The 18,661-nt window shown below is 40.8% G+C and overlaps 1 protein-coding gene across 2 annotated transcripts in view; it reads left to right on the forward strand.

Moving 5' to 3' along the window:
• Positions 1 to 227: 227 nt before the first annotated feature.
• The window catches only part of LOC311009016 (phospholipid-transporting ATPase ABCA1-like), a 37,082-nt gene continuing 18,648 nt past the window's right edge, over positions 228 to 18,661 (forward strand). For both annotated transcript variants that reach the window (XM_084002994.1, XM_084002995.1), the window contains exons 1-8: positions 228 to 378; positions 4,424 to 4,532; positions 5,807 to 5,900; positions 7,099 to 7,240; positions 7,472 to 7,590; positions 11,653 to 11,774; positions 13,511 to 13,702; positions 15,294 to 15,383. In XM_084002994.1, the coding sequence (XP_083859120.1) occupies positions 4,467 to 4,532; positions 5,807 to 5,900; positions 7,099 to 7,240; positions 7,472 to 7,590; positions 11,653 to 11,774; positions 13,511 to 13,702; positions 15,294 to 15,383 (825 nt within the window). In that variant the 5' untranslated portion in view covers positions 228 to 378; positions 4,424 to 4,466. The remainder of the gene's footprint in view (positions 379 to 4,423; positions 4,533 to 5,806; positions 5,901 to 7,098; positions 7,241 to 7,471; positions 7,591 to 11,652; positions 11,775 to 13,510; positions 13,703 to 15,293; positions 15,384 to 18,661) is intronic.

An 18,661-nucleotide genomic window follows, 5' to 3' on the forward strand; every position in this document is an offset into this window, starting at 1 on the left:
CAACCTTCTTGAGATTGACAGTAATTGAAAAGCAACAGTGTGCATTGCTGAGGCGTTGAGGTGTCGCTGGCCCTTTAAGAGATGTTTTGACTCCGCACGTGCTTGCCTTATTTGGGAGCAGCATCAAACGCTGACCGTTAGTTACCTCCGCTGCTGCTCTCCTCTGCTCTGCTTCGCATCGAGCGGCGCTATAAAACCCTGCCGGAGGAAAAAAAAAACAGTTGTGTCAGACACTGAGATGCAGAGCAGCGGAGGACCATGACAACAGTAGATGAGTAGGCTACAGTTTATTCATCGTTTAGAAGTTGGTCTGGAGGAAGGATTTTAATTTATGAAAAGACAAAGAGTGGATATTAACACAATTCAGGATCAAGGTTGGTGAGTTTGAAGTTTTTTTGTTTCTTCTAGCGGGGGGTGGTTGTTGTTATGAGTTTCTTTGTTGGAGCAACAAAGAGAGGTACGCAATGCCATTTTAATTTACAGTTAAAATAAAGCATGGGTTCATAGCACAATTTCCATTGTCCAAGTTTATGATGTTGGCTTCGAAAAGTTAAAAACAACAACGGCGTTGGTATTGAATGCTACGTTAATTGCTGATAATATTTCGCCGTTTTTCACTTTAAAAACCACGAAGGTAAACATGAACTGCAATGTGCTGAATGGATGTTATGTTTTCAAGGCAGTGCCGTTGTTTGACAAAAATGACAAGTGTCGTCTTTGTTGGATTTTGCTATTTTATCATGTCGCTTTTGTTGTCTTCGAGTTCGACGGTGTGAGGAGCGTCAAGTTAGCTACAGGCTAATACATGGCTTCCTGTTGGGTATTTCAAAATAAAAGCCTCTTTGTGGCAACGTCTCTATTTGATGCAAATTATGAACATTAAGATGAACATGAGAAGTAGAACGCGAATTTTCACATTCTCTCTTAATGTTATTTGAGTTAAATTCACCACACAATTATTTTTTTATGGGAACAAAAGAGGCACTTAAAGACAGGAATTTACAAGTTACATTTGTCGCACCTTATTGTTGAAAGCACTTCCTCCTTGGTCATAGTCTCATTTTGTCTAGCTTGGCGCTGATTTGAGTCAGCATCGCGAAGCCGAATGACCGACAGTAACCTCATTTCAATAGAACAATGATACACAATTAGTCCAACACAAGTACAGGCTTAAAGTCAGACAGTCGTGCCATACGACTGATTTTGACAATGAGTCATGACGTCGCAGTAAATGTGACCCTGTATTGCAAATAACAACAGCCTGTTTTTCATTCACGTTTCAAAGTATTTATTTCCCCATTTTCACTGGGGTTGTTTTACTCTTTTCATTAATGTGCGTGATAAATTGTTGGTGCAACGTCGACATTTTCTTTTTCATTCAGCAAAAAAAAAAAAAAAGCATCTTTCGTGCAAACAAATCGACGGTCTATTTGTGAAAAAATTAACTATCCTTCGTTTGATCAGGTTTTCATTTTGAATTATCTGTTGACTAAGTTGGGAAAAACAATGAAGACAATGGCGTTAAGGGGGAGGGGGGGGCAAAAAAAATCCCTTATGAGTGCGATATGACACGTGAGCGAGAATTGATGGTAAACAAGTATAAAATGGGTATTTTTTTATGTGGTCCGCTAGAGGCGCCCTGGCTCTGCACCATTTGTGCTGCTCGACGCTCAGAAGAGAGAGAGAGAGAGAGAGAGAGAGAGAGAGAGAGAGAGAGAGAGAGAGAGAGAGAGAGAGAGAGAGAGAGAGAGAGAGAGAGTCTCTTATCTCTGCACGACGATGTGTTTTTCACCACAGTGTTGACCAAAATCAGTCGATTCACGGAGGGCAAACTCATCAAACATGGCCCAGTCGTCTCATGTAGTATGATGCAGAGAACACCAGTAGAGTAGAGACAAACTGATGGCATTTCGGTGAAAATTAGGTATTTTATTGGTCGATAAACACGTTAAAACGGTGTTACGTTAACACATCAGTCCTTAAATGAAGGGGGGGAGACATTTATGTCAGGAATAATATTTGAGAGGAGAAGAAAATGTGACAACTGTGTACATTGTATACTTTATTAAGCCCCACATAGAGCAACATTGCAGACCACAACATGGCAATGTAGGTGGTGTTTTTCCCCTCATTCATTTGATCTGTGGCGTATCAGAATGGTCTTAGACTACTCCACATCTGCTTTAATAGCAAAGGAAATGTTAATTTGTGACTTAAGGACAGGATGCTTGTGCTGATGATGTTTATGTTCTTTAAGCCCACAACAATATAGGCATGTTGTTACTAGGGTAGTTTAGGAGTTTCTTACTGTGCCCTTGTTCCATCAACTGATGTGCTTTAATCATTTTTCAATCAAATGGTTAGATGTCTTAAATTATGTCTTTCAGTCAGTCCTACAGCAGGAATTAGACATAGTTTGTCAGTGAAGCCGTTATATGTGCAGGGTGGCTGCTGCCATTACATCGAGTGACTCACAGTGACAACAGATGTACTAGTACAGAAGATATTGTACATGGGTCACTGTGATGTTTGTCCATCCCAAAGGTCTTGTTGTCTTATTGCGACATTTCATTCATCCCACTGAACAGGGGAATTTAGGAATTGGTGCAACACAGTAAAGTTACTGGTAGAAAAACTAAACTTTGACATCTGTTTTTGTATTTTATTTTGCATTAATTGCCACCGTGTTGTCTTTTTGGCCATACCCACCGGCAATAATTTGATGCTAGAAGGCAAACGTCCTGGCAGGAGTGTTATAAATTCAGATGATTTGATGATTTGATTAGGGCAGGACTTTTTTTCTTTTCAACCCACAAGCGAATTATTTTTTCCCACTGTGTCGTTGACATTGTTGTGCAGTCGTTCCACTTATTATGATCAGATTTATTCTGTATGAAGGGTATTCAATATAAGAAACAGGATGACCATGATCCCATGTCTGAAAATGTCCAACTGCAACTCAAAGCCAACGTCAAACTTGAAGTAACAGCCACAAAAATGAGGCAACAACTTCTCTGGTTTACATAATCACTGTTCATTTCATAATCACTGTTCATTTCAGACCAAAATGATATTTTCCTCATGTTCTGTAAAGCATAATGATCTTAATAAAGAAGTTATGGGCTTCAATCTTGAGTGGCTGACCCAAATTTAGCTGTTGATGGCCAGGTCTCTGTCTCAGAGAAGAGAATTACAAAAATAGCTGGATAACTACTATTAACTCAGTGTTCCTGATTTGTGGGGCTTCAGGCTTTGACTTGCCATCCTGATAAAAAAAAGCAATTCTTCTTTGAGCAAAAAGATACACACATTTGCATCACATGTTTTGTGTATTCTGGTTTACTTTCTGGAGTTAAAAACAAGTCTGAGCACAAACCCGAGGACTTTTGAGTCTGCAAATAGGAGGGGATGGGCATGACAAGTAGTGCCCTACAAAGGTTTTCATACGAGGATGAATATTATGTGCCCTTTATTAAAACTGACAAAGGCAAAAAAACAAGTAGTGTAAAAATACATTTGGTTATTACATTACTTTGAGCAAACCCACCAATGCGGTTTAATCAGTGGGTCGTTTGAATAACGGGGATGTTTCCTTGTAACATTTACATCTTATGTGGGATTGTGTGTGATTCTGAGGTGTTAACAAGGTGTAAATTGTGACGATAAAAGGATTACTAGCAACCCTCTCTACATGAAAATAGCCCACCACCCAATCACCCCCAACCCCCCCACAAACACACACACACCCCCACACTTTAGCTGTAGCTTGACCTTTGAACAGATGAGTCTACATCAAGTGGACCTGAATCTGCAGTGGTTAGCAGCCTTTCTTCATTAATCAGGCGACTTGCTGAGGGTTGCTGTATTTCTGGCTGGTCTGCCTTTTAGAACAGTTTTGTCCAATAGGTGAATTCCGTTATCATGATTATTTTGAGTGTATTTTATTTTTAATTGGGTTAGGACATAATAATAAGTAGTTACATAGTGTTTGTTGTATTTCTGTTTGCTATTTTTCCTATTTTTTAATTGAGGTATTTATTTTTTGAAACCTTTTTCTTTCTGACTATTTTTTTTTCTGTTCCGTATTGACGCGTGATCAACTGGGTGACATGTCCACATTTGGTACAGTTGCGTGCCTTTTGGTTATGGTTAGTTGATGACCAACTTTCTGTTCTGTTTTCACTTCGGTTCTGTGCTTCAGTGTATGTGGGAATCACACTTTTTTTGTACACCATGTCTTTTTTTCCACGGGAACAAAGGTGGCTGTCGAGGGTCGGTTAGCGGACTGTGTTTGATCTGTGTGTGTTTTTCACAGTGAGGAAAGTGTTGTTTTTATGACTCTGTGGGCAATATGTTTACCTGTTGTACATGTATATGTTTGTCATGTTGAATGTCTCACTTTTGTCTTTTTTTTTGGTTACAGTGAGGATCTGGAGCGTGCTCAGTGAGGTTAGGAAGACGTCAACATGACTGTCTCCACTCAACTGGGTTTACTGCTTTGGAAGAACTTCACTTACAGACGGAGACAGACTGTAAGTAGGAGTGCTTGAAATGACTAACTCATGAGAACGAGAACGAGAATGGAAGTACACAGTCAATTACTTGGTCATTTGTATTATCCATTCTTTGTTTGTTTTTTTATGAATTAATAATATATCTATTTATATTGCACTTCTTATGATTGTTTTCACTAATCCATGTAGTGTTGTTTTATTTATTTATGATCAACAAAGAAAATGCATACCTTTTTACACATTAATTTTCCTTTCACAAGTCTCAGTATCACATACAGTATTATTGTTTGAAATAAGTCTTAAAATGCAATCAAGCTCATGTTCAGGTCAGTCTAAATAAGACTAAAAAGCAAAATGGAGGGCTATCTGTTCATTTGTGTAATTTCCATCTGAATACTTTGTCTCCATTTTAAATGGATTGAATTAAATCAAATGTGATTTTTTTTTCCAACTCCACATGACTAGTCATCAGGGCATCACAAATGCGCTATAGATGTTTATGTCTTTCCTCATAAATGTTCATGATCCAATGCGTATGCAGCCCTCAACTATGGGAATGATGTAATTCTCCTCTGAGCCACTTGGAGTCAAAAGCATTACAGTTACCAGATTACTGTGAGTCAGTCAGAGATGTAATGATGACACACATACATGTCGGATGTATCGTTCACTTATCACCTTGTGCTGGCTGACGCCCACAAGTTATGTAAATCGCATTCAGTTCCAGGCTCTATTAAAGGGGTTCTTTATATGTGAGGAGGCTCATCAAGTGGAAACTCCTCCTAAAGTGACTGCTGTGGCTATTTGACATCAAGTACAAATGTTCCCAACAAAGGGACACAGTGTGTTTGTTTTGTTAGACAGTGCCTTTATTCTTTGTCCCGGCGCTGCATGCCTGCCATGCTGGTTAAGGCTGCGAAGCATGCAGCTCAAGTAGAGGGGCCATATGGAACAGATGGACCCAGTCCACTAAAGCCTGCAGACCTCGCTCCCTGTCTCACTCCGTCTCCCCTTATTAACCCATATACTTTACCCAGACTCATAGTGGGATTAGGTTTACAAAAGACAACAGCTGACAGCCCCCTCCACACACACACACACACATACACACAGAAAATGTTCTGCACCTTAGCTGAACTGAAAATACACAAAAACAGCAAAGCACAAATGAAAATCTGTTACTGTTTTGAGATGATTAACCAATTTGTTTCCTAAGTATTTGTTCCCCAAGGGTGTGAAGCTTTGTTTAATTAATTTTTTTAACTTTATTAACCTTTGTCTTCCTTTCTCAGATCCAGTTGCTGATTGAGATCATCTGGCCCCTGTTCATCTTCTTCATCCTGATATCAGTCCGAATACATTATCCACCCTACGAGCAACATGAATGTAAGCAGACAGGAAGACGGGGAGGGAGGGTGATACTTGACAGATTTGATTTTTTATTTTATTTACTTCAATCTAATACAATAGTTCAGCTTCACTGCTTTGTCGTGACATCCGAACTCAACCATCTGACATTTGAAAGAAACAAACTTTGCAGGTGTGGTAGTTAAAAGTCAAAGTCTTATAACAATAAAAGTATACAGAAGAAATAAACAGTTACTAATGGTTTTCATGCTAATTTATGGCCATTCTATATTTACCTCGAACACAGTGGACTATGTCTTTAAATGCTCCTGATCTGTTATTCAACTGTTCTAAGCATAGTCTATTTTTAGCCATTATTTTTTTCCACTCGGTTCTCGGTATGATAAACATGTTAGTCACCCAAGGTTTCAGTGTTGTTTTCACAGTAGGTTTGGACAGATTTGTCAACATTTGTTTGCACTATGTAACCATGCCACCATGTCATGTGGCATTTAGCTCCGGGAAAAGTTGGTTTCACAACTTTTGACTACGTTTCAACTCAATAAGTTTATCACAAACAAAAGATCCAATCAGCATTTAGTTAAACAGAAGGCAAACGGTTATCTCCAATAGATTTTCCGGAAGAGATATGGTATCGTCATGTGTAGCTAATCTATTCAGATGGGTTTAACGGTCTTTACGTGTCATTTTTGAAAAGTGGGTGCAGGTTCATGCTTGTATGTACGCACAGACTTGCATGCACCTGCTACAGGACAGGTCATGTGGAGTTATGTAATCATTACCGCTCTTGATGGTTTCTGTTGTCCACCAAACCAGTTCCCCTATTTGGAACAAAACCATTGATGTCAAATGTATCAGAAGTCAGTCTGAACCCAGTTAGTCCAGTGAACTCCAAACCTCCTGACCACTGCCCATTACGCTTATCTTTTCAGTATAATAGCTAGTTAACCTCAGTAAGTTGCAACAGTAGCAGTAAAGTTAGATGATAAGAGTACAAACAATTGTAAAGATAATGTCAGTCCCACCACTGCTGTAAAGGCCAGGCTGGTGATGGTCTATGTGGTGCTAGTTGCTAGTATAGTTTGTCTGGGTTATAATGAGTTGGAAATCCTATTTTTGTGAGAATGTTTGGATAGTAAATTTCTGTTTGACTGATATTTAAGATCAAATTTAAAACTAATCTTGAAAATATGTATGCTATCCATTTCTTTTGCAGGCCATTTCCCCAACAAGGCCATGCCCTCAGCGGGTACCCTGCCCTGGGTCCAAGGCATCATCTGCAACGCCAACAACCCCTGCTTCCGTAATCCCACCCCTGGCGAGACTCCCGGGGTTGTGGGAAACTTCAATGATTCTATGTGAGTAACATGGCCCTCTTCACTGATTCGTGAATCACTTTAATTGTTGCATCTCTTTGTGTTGCTATTATTCCATCTTATTATCACCATAATCATTCTAATTCAAGTCCCTAAATTAATTATTTTCATAAAAATAGAGCAATAAATAAGATCCTGACGGACTTTGAGTTCTCGAGAGATAAGTGGTGAAACAGTTTGTGTGATTTTGTCTCTTCCTGTGAACATCTCCAGAATCTCCCGTCTGTTCATCGACGCCAAGAAGATCCTGCTTTACACACAGAATGATAAAAGCCATGAGGGCTACAAAGGACTGCTGAGGGCCCTCGGGAAGCTGCAGAAGAACACTGCTCGTAAGGACATGTCTTTTTTATTTGTCACATTACGTTTTTCCAAATGACAAACAAAGGATCAAGTTGCGAAGCGGTGGACGCTCATATTCAATGTCATTGTAATCTTTTTAGCTTAACTGATTAGCGACATGTCAAAACTAGATAACGTGACTTGTCAAGGTCGCTTCTCCAGCGTAGCAGCTGACTGAGATGATTAGTTTGGAGGCTTCACAGCGGTGTTCGGAGTGTTGCATGTCCCGTCCTTATCACCGCCTGCCAGTCTGGGTGGACCCTTCTCCCAGAAGCCAGCGGGCGTTTCACTTCTGTTACGATGTGCCAGTGGCGGTGGTGCAAGACAGGATAAGCAGAAAATTGCGCACCACCCGTCCGATCATTATACAATCACAACACAGATCTGCAAGGAATTCTGGAGCCTGCGATATCGCTGCTTCCTGTCTATGAGGAGTGGTCACAGACGGGATTCTGTCAGTTTTACCGACACATTCAATCCTAATCTTACGTTTTGGTGTAACGGTGTTGCGGAAGAACATATTGAAAAAGAAAGAGGGATGTGACCTTGGCTGTTTTGGAGCAGAGAAAGGTCATCTTTCTAAAATAACATTTTGTTGATGACTCTAATGTGCTGACTATGCCGGAGCAACCTGAAAATAGGAACGAGGGTGTGTGTTGGATCTGCATTTACTTTACTTCTCTTATGTAGAAGTCACACAGACACATTACATTTGCTCAGTGAAAAGGATGTTTTTTTTTCAAATCAGTGAGTACCCATTACGCTTATGTGAGAGGCATGCTGGGAGTCAACCGTGTGTACAAAGACAACCAGGACAAAAAGAACATAGAAGACATGTCATGAAAAAATACTGTAATACTGCATAACATGGAAGATAAAAACTCAACAAAGGGCAACAAGAGTGCAAGAATAGTAAAAAAATAATGAAGAGGGAGTCTAATTGGACTATCCTTTAGTTTGATCTTGCAACAGCCATATTTCTACTTTATAAATAAAGGGGTTTCACATCCGACCCTAAGTGTAAATTGGTGAGAGTTGGGCCATCAGAATGTGTGCAACAAAGCAGGAGAATCAAGTTTCTTGTTGTTTTGTCTATAGTCTGTTACTGTACAGTGTGTGATATATGAGTTTGAACACGTCTCTCAGTTTGATAGCGTTGTATGGAATGTCCTCCTAGATGACAATAGAACCCAGTAATGGTTCTTCATCTTATCTACTATCTGGTGTCATTACATTTTCACTGGATTTTTTTTTTTAAATCCAGGCTGCACATCTGTACACTTCATCCTTATTGATCTATAAATGCACAGCTCGAATCCTCTATTCTACTCTTACATCCACGTGAGGGGACGCACCAGTGTAGCACAGGGAACAGTCATGTGCAATGCAGGAGGAAGCCAACAGGGCACCGCGGCTGCAAAATGACACTAGCCCGGATCAAAGAGGCGAGAGTGGAGACCCTCACGTGTCAGTTAATAACTCAGCGACTGACGGGGTCAGTGGATGAGATTTACAGTGACAGGGAAGGGGCGCCGTGGAGGGTCAGGGGGAGGGAGGAGCTTTTGTCCCATAGGATAACAAGATAAGTCACACAGCGCATTCTTTTGTTGATGAGGTCTGATGCATTCCTGCTTTATGAGATAGTGCAGAGTGACTCGGCAGATAGATGAGAGCAAGAAGATCATTAGGTATGTGAACATTTAAAGAACAGAGAAGTGTAACATTTCAAGATGAGAAAGGTGTTCTTAACACCGATAAATACCATAAATGACTGAGAGATATATTGAGTCTGATTGTAAATGTTTTTTCTTATCGTCCCACTGTCTCCAGAATAGAGGCTGAAACTGTATTTGCATAATAGAGGAGAACGTCGTACATTTTTCACCCCTTTCAAATGTTATATCTGGCTGGCTCCTTGTAAAAGACTCAAAGGCTCATTGTGTCTGAGCCTAAACTTGAGACTGCCCTTTACTCGACAACTTTTAAGTTATCCTACTCTAGGTTGAGTGGTAAGTAGCTCCTCGGGGGAAGTGAGAAACATCACCTCCCATATATTTCCTGATTTAAGATATCTTAAAACTCGAATAAGCTCTCACTCACAAACAGATCAAAACAGTCCACCCGTTATGCAGCCATTTTGTGGGTTGATTTCAGAATGCCCTCCATCCCATCTTTACTTGATCAGCTGGCAAAATCACTTGGGATTCAGGAATGCTACTTTGTGCTTGTTAGCCAGGCTTTGGTCGATTTTGGATGTGATTCCACAGAGATCACAGTATGTTTATGGACCAGTTTAACCAGAGAAGTCAGTGGTTGCTAGGCACTGCCGGGAGCAAGCACAGGCGTGTGTTGGCGTTGATGTAGGGCTCGCCCTTGTGTACGGCTGGCTGGGATGTAGGAAAAACACCAATGGGGTTTGTTACGTCTTACGTTGTTATACTTGAGAAAATTATAACAACTCATCTGTTAATCAAGTAATCTGTTCCTGATAACTCAGGGGACTTGGAGCACTTAGGCAGTGCAAATACAAACACACACAGATAAAACACCACAGGATAATTGAATAAAAGCATGCAAGAACCACAGAGTACCATTACACTTTCCATCCGGTCTGTTCTGTCGTCAAGGGCCTTTGGATGCAAGGCACCATGGGAGCTGTGACTTCCTACTGGGACACTGATTTGACCTTATTAGCACTCCCTTGTTGTTCACTCCTGAGAGTTAAGGTCACATGCGTGCATTGAGAGGCACAGGAGGCAAACACACACACACACACACGCACACACGCACAGAGGCCTATGGAGAGCTGGGATGGTAAGGATGTATGTGTAACACGCAATCACACCTCACACTCAAATAGTGCACACTCTGTTACGCAGCCATGGAAGCAGTAAGGGAGAGCGACACCACACATATGTGGCCCCTGAACACACTGTTCTCTTTCACTTCCTCTCAGGGGAAGTTTGGTAGAACCAAAGTGTTTCCTGTGTGTGTGTGTGTGTGTGTGTGTGTGTCTGTGTGTGTCTGTGTCATCAGATTTACTGGAGATGAAGGCAAAGGAAGACAAGAGGAAAGGGGAGCTGGAAGATAGATTTTAAAATAAGCAATCAAAAGATCAACTCAAGATTTTTTAAAGTATTGGACAGACTAGAACAGTAATCATTCATTCTTTGTTAAACTGTATACATCTTGATTATATGGGACGGTAAAAGAATGTGCCGACCTCTTTAGGGTGAGAAACCATTAAGTTTGATGCAGCAAACACATGCTAACATAAAAGTGTGCAGTTAGACAGATTGAGAGTGCCGTTAGTAACCAAAACCAAGAGGCTGCAGTAGCTATTCCTGTTCTCTGCATGATTCCTACCTAGTGGGTGGATGGAGAAAACATGCATAAGGAGTGGCTCTGGCTCCAGAAAAGTAGGTGAAAGGTAGAGATAGTGAAATTTAGGAAGGAAGAGAGAGAGAGACAGGAAGACAGGAAGGTAGTATCTGGACCAAAGTGGAATGGCCTGTAATAACCCCGGTGAGCAAGAGCAAAGGAGAAGAGAGCTGTGTGTGTGTGTGTGTGTGTGTGTGTGTGTGTGTGTGCGCGTGTGAGCACACACACAGCTGACTCAGGCCAGTTTCAGAAATGGTTTGACTTCTTTGGAATGCAGCAAAAGTACAAAAAGCTCTCAGAGTGCAGCGCGAGGACAGTGTGGTTCTGTGCTGGCAAAGTTATCAACATTCATATATCATTTGATTTGGAGTCATTCAGAGTTAAATTAAGTGATGTGGTTATGGAATATTTGGGAATTTTGAGAGGTATTCTTTGGACAAGGCAATACTGGGAGTTTCTGGATAAGTCTGAATATTGAGGGATTTTATAGATCCCTCTCGTCACATAAAAAGTTTACACAAGGATGCATTCAATGTTTGTTTCACATGGTCATGGCATGAGATACTGGTTGGGAATAAAGACGTTTTGTTTGTTAGTTTGTTTTTTATCAGAGAGTTTTGTGTCTTTTAGTTGGTTAACTCGCAGCTTTTATCTATGTATGTTTTTTCTAGGTTTCAAGCTGAAGGACTTTTTGCAGGACAATGAGACCCTTTCCTACTTTCTCCACCACAACGCCTCACTTCCTCATCACGCGCTGAAGCAGATAGTGGAGGCTGACGTCAATCTGGAGAAGGTACAATATAACAAATTTATGTTTCTTGTTTTTTGTCAACACACATACATGTTTTCTTATATATACATTTTATTTTCTTAAAACCAAATACCCAAAAATGTTCCTCTCCATTCCTTCAACATTCCCTCATCCGTATATGATGAAATTGGTTTTAGATTTTCTAACACAAAGAAATATTGGATTGTAAATTACATAATTAAACTACATGCGTTGAATGTACAATATCATTTTGTGTGCAGCCTTTTTGTTTACTCCTTTCACATGGGATAATCATACTCCCCTGGCCACAGTGCACATGCATAAATCCAATGACCTTGGCTTGACAGCATCTGCTACAGGGTTCTGCTGCGGCACAGCTAAGCCCTTAATACCCATCAGAGAAATCACTGCGGGTGAAGGTTGGTTGGGAGAAGAGTCAGCAGGACCTCCTGTTTTCTGTCCCTTCCTTATATTTTTGGCCCCCCAAAAATAATATTTAATTGTCTTTCCATATAATCTTTCTGTATTTTCTAGTCAACACATGTCCATTTCCTTCACTCTTACTGTCATTCCTCTCATGGGGAATCTGCACATCATATTTTTCCTAGCTAGTTTATTCGTATAACCCATATGTCGCGTGCATAGATTGACGACCACCTAAACAACAGCTCCCAACCCGGTCCACCACATCATCCCTGCTTTGCAATTGGAGGGCTGGTGTCACATGACTGCTCCCCTCCCCTGCCATCACCCATTTCTCCTCACGTGCAGAGACAGAGATTCAAAAACAAACTCACGTTACACCGTCCACCTTCCACCACTTACTCCCAGATATGTATTGATCAGAGAAGATGGTCACCCATTAGTCTTTGAAGGTCATTAGGAACATTTACAAGCTTTTTTACTGTGTTCTATGGAACGACTGTAAGAACAGCATTGAGATGTACAAGAGCAAATAGAGCCACATGAAAATCTCATACGGGCAATATATGTTTTGAGTTCTATCGGATGATTAATATTATTCCCACTCCTCCAAACGTACTGTTGTAAGCCCTTATGTTTTTCCAATGAAAGGATTACCAGCTTTGACTGTGTACAGTTTGTAGTCTGGTAGACATGATGGTCAAGGACATCTAGATGATGAGCCAGTATCTCTCTCTCCCTCTCTCTCACACACACACACACACACACACACACACACATTCAAAGACACACACTCTCTGAACATCTTGAATCTGACAGAGCCTCTGTCCAGTCCTTCCGTGCTCTGATGTCCCAGAAAAGAATGTTCTGTTTCTGCAGCTGTGCTTCCTCTTCTGACTAATGTGTCAAATCTTTTTTTTTTTTTTTTTTAAATTAGGGCAAGGACGCTTTAAATGACGAAGTGGGTTCTAGAAAAAAGAAAAATAACAATGAGAGTTCTATTTATGACCTTAGCAGAAGGCCCTAGCGCTGACATTCATAGCAATTCTTTTGCTCAGCGATATCTTGCTGTGACCATCATTGTTTTGTCCTCAAGGTCAGGTTTTAGGAATTCAATTTCTTTGGAATGGTACACGGCAGTCTTTACAGAGTCATGGCAAACCAAGTACCAAGGGTACTCCATATTGAATAACGGTGTAACTCACCACATATTAACCCACTGTTACTTGCTTTGTTCTATCTCCACCTCTGTTCATGGTATTTCATAGCAAACGTGTCATTTTCTTTATCTACTCCTTCTGAAACACTGTACATTTGTTTTTCTCTCTGTCCAGGTGCTGACTAAAGGTTTCGGCTTCCATCTCAGAGACCTCTGTAACACCACGCCGCTGGAGGAGTTTGTCCACATCGCTGACCGCAACGTTTCCCGTCTGACTCAAGAAATTATCTGCAAGTCCTCCAGTGATTGGCTGGACAAGGCCCAGAGCCACTTCCTGTCCAACTTGGACTTCTTGAAACCCATTCGGGTGAGTTTTGCCTCTTAAGTCAAACAAAGTTCACTGCAAGATACAGTGAAGAAAAATACCACCAGTATGACCAAAGTAACAAAATAAAGACAATGTTATGAAAATATGTGGTATCTCGTCCTCCCACATTGACTTGTGTTGCTTCACCGCTCGTAGTGTCCAAATAAGCCAAAATGTTCTCCTCTGACATCTGGTTTTCCATTTACTACTACTTGGGTGTTGTTGTACTGAATATGACCTGGGTCATCCTGGAGTAGTACACATTTTTACCCTGGATGCTAAATGGGAGCCATAAACTGTGACACTAATATTCTGCGACAATGAGAATCACTGTTTGTAAAGGTTAAAAGCCAGACCGCTGTACTCATCCATTGTATGCTAATTCCTCGATCCCTCATCCCTCTTTGTTTACAAGGAGACTTTGTACTTTCAGCATTCCCTTGTTTTCTTTGCTCGTTTTCCCTCCTCCCCCCTTTAGCGCCACCTCCCCTTTTGTCTGTAGCTTCCCGAACAGCCTGCCCCCCTTCACATCAAACCCGTGACCAAAACGTGAGTCACGATGGTGAAGGGTGGCAAGAGGTGAACATAACACTGTGTTCTGTTGCAGTTCTACTTATCTTTAACCCCGAAGCCCACACAGACAAAGGAAGAGAGCCGGACAGAGTATCATTATCAAGTCAGCAATTCTCAATATCTTGCTGTGTTTGCTGTGCTGTTGAAGAGATTAGAAAAGCTTCTCTCCCGTCTCTTGATATGAGAAAGAAATAATTTCCTGGCTCCATGTGGAGCCGACTCATCCCCAAAAAACACACTCAGTCTCATGGTGTGGGTGCAAGACTGGAAGTTCCTTTGTAAAAGTAACAGAATTGTGCAAAAAGTGAGTGCACTAACTCTTGAATAACGTAACATGCTCCCCTTAGTTACTGTGTGTGGGTGTATGTGTGTGTGTGCTGTAAAAGAGGGGGATAGAAATCATTAAGCATAGATCAAACAAGGCAGAACAGCAAGCAAATTATAGAAAGAGAGAATGAACTGGAAGGCTCTTCTCCTTTAGTGATCGCCAGGCGTGCCAGCAGCTGAGAGCTTAGTGCGACAGGCGCCAACACACACATACACACAATCAACAGTGTGACGGACGGGAACATAGGAGGCCAAAGCAACACTGACCTGTTGTTCCTTCTCGGTTCCCCTCTCACCTTTGACCCCAATGTTCTTCTTCTTCCTCTCCCATTTCTCCTTTACCTCCCCTATTCGACATCTTTAATACAAAAGTGAATATATGAATAAAAAATGGAAGATGGCATTTATGTTCATAAAGTAACAGATGCTAAATAATAAATAAGAACACAAATAACATAATTAAGAAATTGGTTAACTGGCAAGCAATTCATATAGTAAATCTAAAAGATAATAACATTGTGATGAAGACAATAGCCACTTAATAAAAAGTAAATGTCAACCAGTGCATCAGTATAGTTTTATCTTGTGTTTCATGGAATCTTTTTTTCAGGATATCTTAATTGTATGGAATTAAAAATACAGAGTGCAAAAATGTCTGCAGCACAGTAAAGATGCCCTTTCTGTCCAACAGAGGGACGTGAAGTCGGACCCCAAAGTTGTTCAAGACGTCTCGGCTGCAACCGACTATCTTCTGGAGAGCCTGGGAGCACTGGCCGTGGAGGTAGATCACACACACACACACACACACACACACACACACACACACACACACACACACACACACACGCAAAGAAAACACAACTCAAACATGTTCTGACATTTCCAAACAGGACAACTGAAATATGTACTTCCAAAGTTCAGTTTACAGTAGTAATGTAAAATCAATTCTTACCAAGAATCTGCTCACGGTGTAGTAATGTATGTACATTCAGGTCTCATGTAGTAGAAGTACACGTTGTGAGTTGTTTCATAATGCATTTTATTTCAGGATGCCTTTCTTAACACTCAAGGTCGCCTTACAGTTAAAACGGGTAAATACAGTTAAAACAAGCAAACATTTAATTAATGGATCAAACGAAATGAAACGAAACATAATAATATATATAAATAAAAACAACATATATGTGGGTTTGAAAGTGGAGTTAGGTGGGATAGGCCAGTCTGAACATGTGTGTTTTGAGGGAGGGTTAAAAGCTGGGGAGACACTAGAGGGTCATGGCCCCATAGACAATATTTACACATATGTGTCTACACAGATTCATGGAATTTCATACAACGGGGCACGTGCTACGTGGGTTTAACAGGTGCAAAGAGCAAAACAGTTGCTCTTTGTGTGTGTGACAAGTGTATAAGGTTTTAAAAAAAGAAATAATAATTAAGTACACTGCCTCATTGTCATAAAGAAAAACCATGTGAGGCATGGTTGCATGATTTAAAAACAACCCTGGCACATATTAGCTGTACATTGGTCCTCTTGTATTTTAACATTCAGCCATGTTAGTGGAGGCTTTGTTCTACCACAGTGCAGTGGGAGTAATTATTTTTTTTGTACTCCATTCCTCTATTTTCATGCCTTAAAAGGAATTTCTTGAAATTTGGCACAAAAGTCAAAAAATCTTTATCAAGCAAGTCATTTCTCTCACGCTCCTGCTCTGCTGAGTCGGCAAAACCTAAAGAATCAGCCGGATTTGCGTGTCTGTGTGCGTGTGTGCGTGTGTGCGTGCATTTGCATGAGTGATAGCGCTTCCTCTCTAAGCAGCTGTGAGAATATCTGTGAGCTTTTCTTTCATTCTGTCCTCACCCACTAATGTTGAGCTTTCACCAACAAAGAATGTAATCAAAGAAGTGGGAGAATGTAAACTAGAGTCATTCTTGAACAACATTCCTCCCGAGTTTCACCTTGTTTGTGTCTGAACCAGCACTTGTTTATCTTCTATACTCCTGTGGAGACTTAGTGCTTATTTTAGGCTTCAGGTATGGCATGTTGACACACGGGGACATATTATCAGAAAGAGCATTAAGCCAGTGTTTAATCAGTGATTACCGTTCCTCTTCAGTGTGTATTATTTAGTTTGAAGTAGAATATATGGGTTTGCTTAGCTGGATGAGGTAAATGGCTGGCAGGATGGAGAAATGCACTCATCTAACCTCAACTTCTTCTTATCAGAAATCATCTGTTGCCTGTGTTTCAGTCCGGGGCTAATCCCCTGTTGGAAGGCAAAAAGAATTACACTGATGTATTTTCAAAATGTCTTATCGGTCGTCAAGAAAAAAAAACACATTTCCACTTTGTCAGCCAAGTCACATGAATATTTCTGTCAGTGCAATCTATGGCCATTGACAGGCCAGAAGAAACCAGCATTTATCAATATTACTAGTGTCAAGGAAATGTTTGGCCCAAGATAGTCCAAACATGTTGCTCATCTAGCTGCAGTGCCAGATTTTCCTTCTTTTCCTCATCAGCGGTGCTCAACGGCCGTCCCTGCTCTTGATTTATTCTTGTTAAATCCTAATTAGTTGTGTTCCCCGTAACCATTTTCTTGGTTTGTAAGTGGATTATTCTGTTTACTGCTGGCAGTGGAGAGATTTGAACTCCCAATAATCTGGACCTCCACTCATTCCCAGACTATTACAACAATTTATATTTAACCCTTCATCACGAGTGGTCTTCTCCTTGCCTCACAAATGCATACTATTTGTATCATTTATTCTAATTGAATCAACATGCTTGTCAGAAATATGAGTGACATTTATCTTCTTTGTATCGTTTGCACTAAGTAGCTTAACTGGTTGCTTATCAAAGCAGTGTTTGAATAAACTCAAGTAACCTCTCTCTTCCAAAACCCGATCACTGTCGTCATGGAGAAATTCAGAATATAAAGAAAATATGTCATTTAACATAAGTTTTTACACGGACATCTGTTGGCATTTTACTGTGTTTTTTTACTGTGCTACTTTAAAGTCAAGCAATATTCAGGTCACAACCTGATTATATTTGTAGTTAAAATGGATAATGCCATGTTAATAATTGGTTTATGATTGGCCCCTGAGCTTCTCTGGTCTAAATAGCTGTGTGTTGAAGTGGGAATTTGAACTTCAGTAACCTCATACAGGCTGTGCTACCAGGTTACTCTGGGATGATTCACTTCTGCTGCCTGCCTGCGTGTGTGTGCGTGTGTGTGTGTGTGTGTGTGTGTGTGTGTGTCTGTGTGTGACACAAGAAAACTGAGAGAACAAAATGGTGGCTGAGGTTTTTATAATCCATTGCACTGTTTTTGCGGCTAATATAGCCTCTGGACACATATTTACTCATACATATAGAACACATGCATTCGCGCACCCCAAGACCCTTTTAAATGCATAAACACACACACAAACAGCCTTACAAGGAAAACCACATACTAAATGACCCAGATATGCTGCCAGTCCAACACGCAGGCAGACACACAAAATTACACCCAGTTGTTTGCATGTGAAAGACCAGGAAGGAGACAGTTAGCTTTGCCCTCAGGCTCAGCTGCAAAGCAACCGCACACAACAAACGGTGTCGGTGTGTGTGTGTGTGTGTGTGTGTGTGTGTGTGTGTGTGTGTGTGTGTGTGTGTGTGTGTGTGTGTGTGTGTGTGTGTGTGTGTGTGTGTGTGTGTGTGTGTGTGTGTGTGTGTGTGTGTGTGTGTGTGTGTGTGTGTGGTCTGTGATCCGAGCGTCTTACTTTGGCTTTGTTGGTAAACATTGTTGAATATCGTGCTGACAGGTAAAATAAGAGTCACATGCTTTACTGACAGTTGGCACAGTCGGCAGAGAAAGCAGCGTTAATTGTTTTAAAATGCTATATTGTTTGCACATTCCTGTATTTGTATAGTGAGTGAGTGTGTACTCAGAAACAATTGTCAGTATATTAACGCTCTACTTGTCGAGCCTACGGAGGTTTGCCTACTAAGAGAACGACCGATAGTAACCTCTCTTTGTTCTTCCTCTCCTTCTCTGCTGCAACCTCAGA

Source organism: Eutrigla gurnardus, assembly GCF_963514095.1.
Source record: "Eutrigla gurnardus genome assembly, chromosome: 3".
Classification (NCBI taxonomy): Eukaryota; Metazoa; Chordata; class Actinopteri; order Perciformes; family Triglidae; genus Eutrigla; species Eutrigla gurnardus.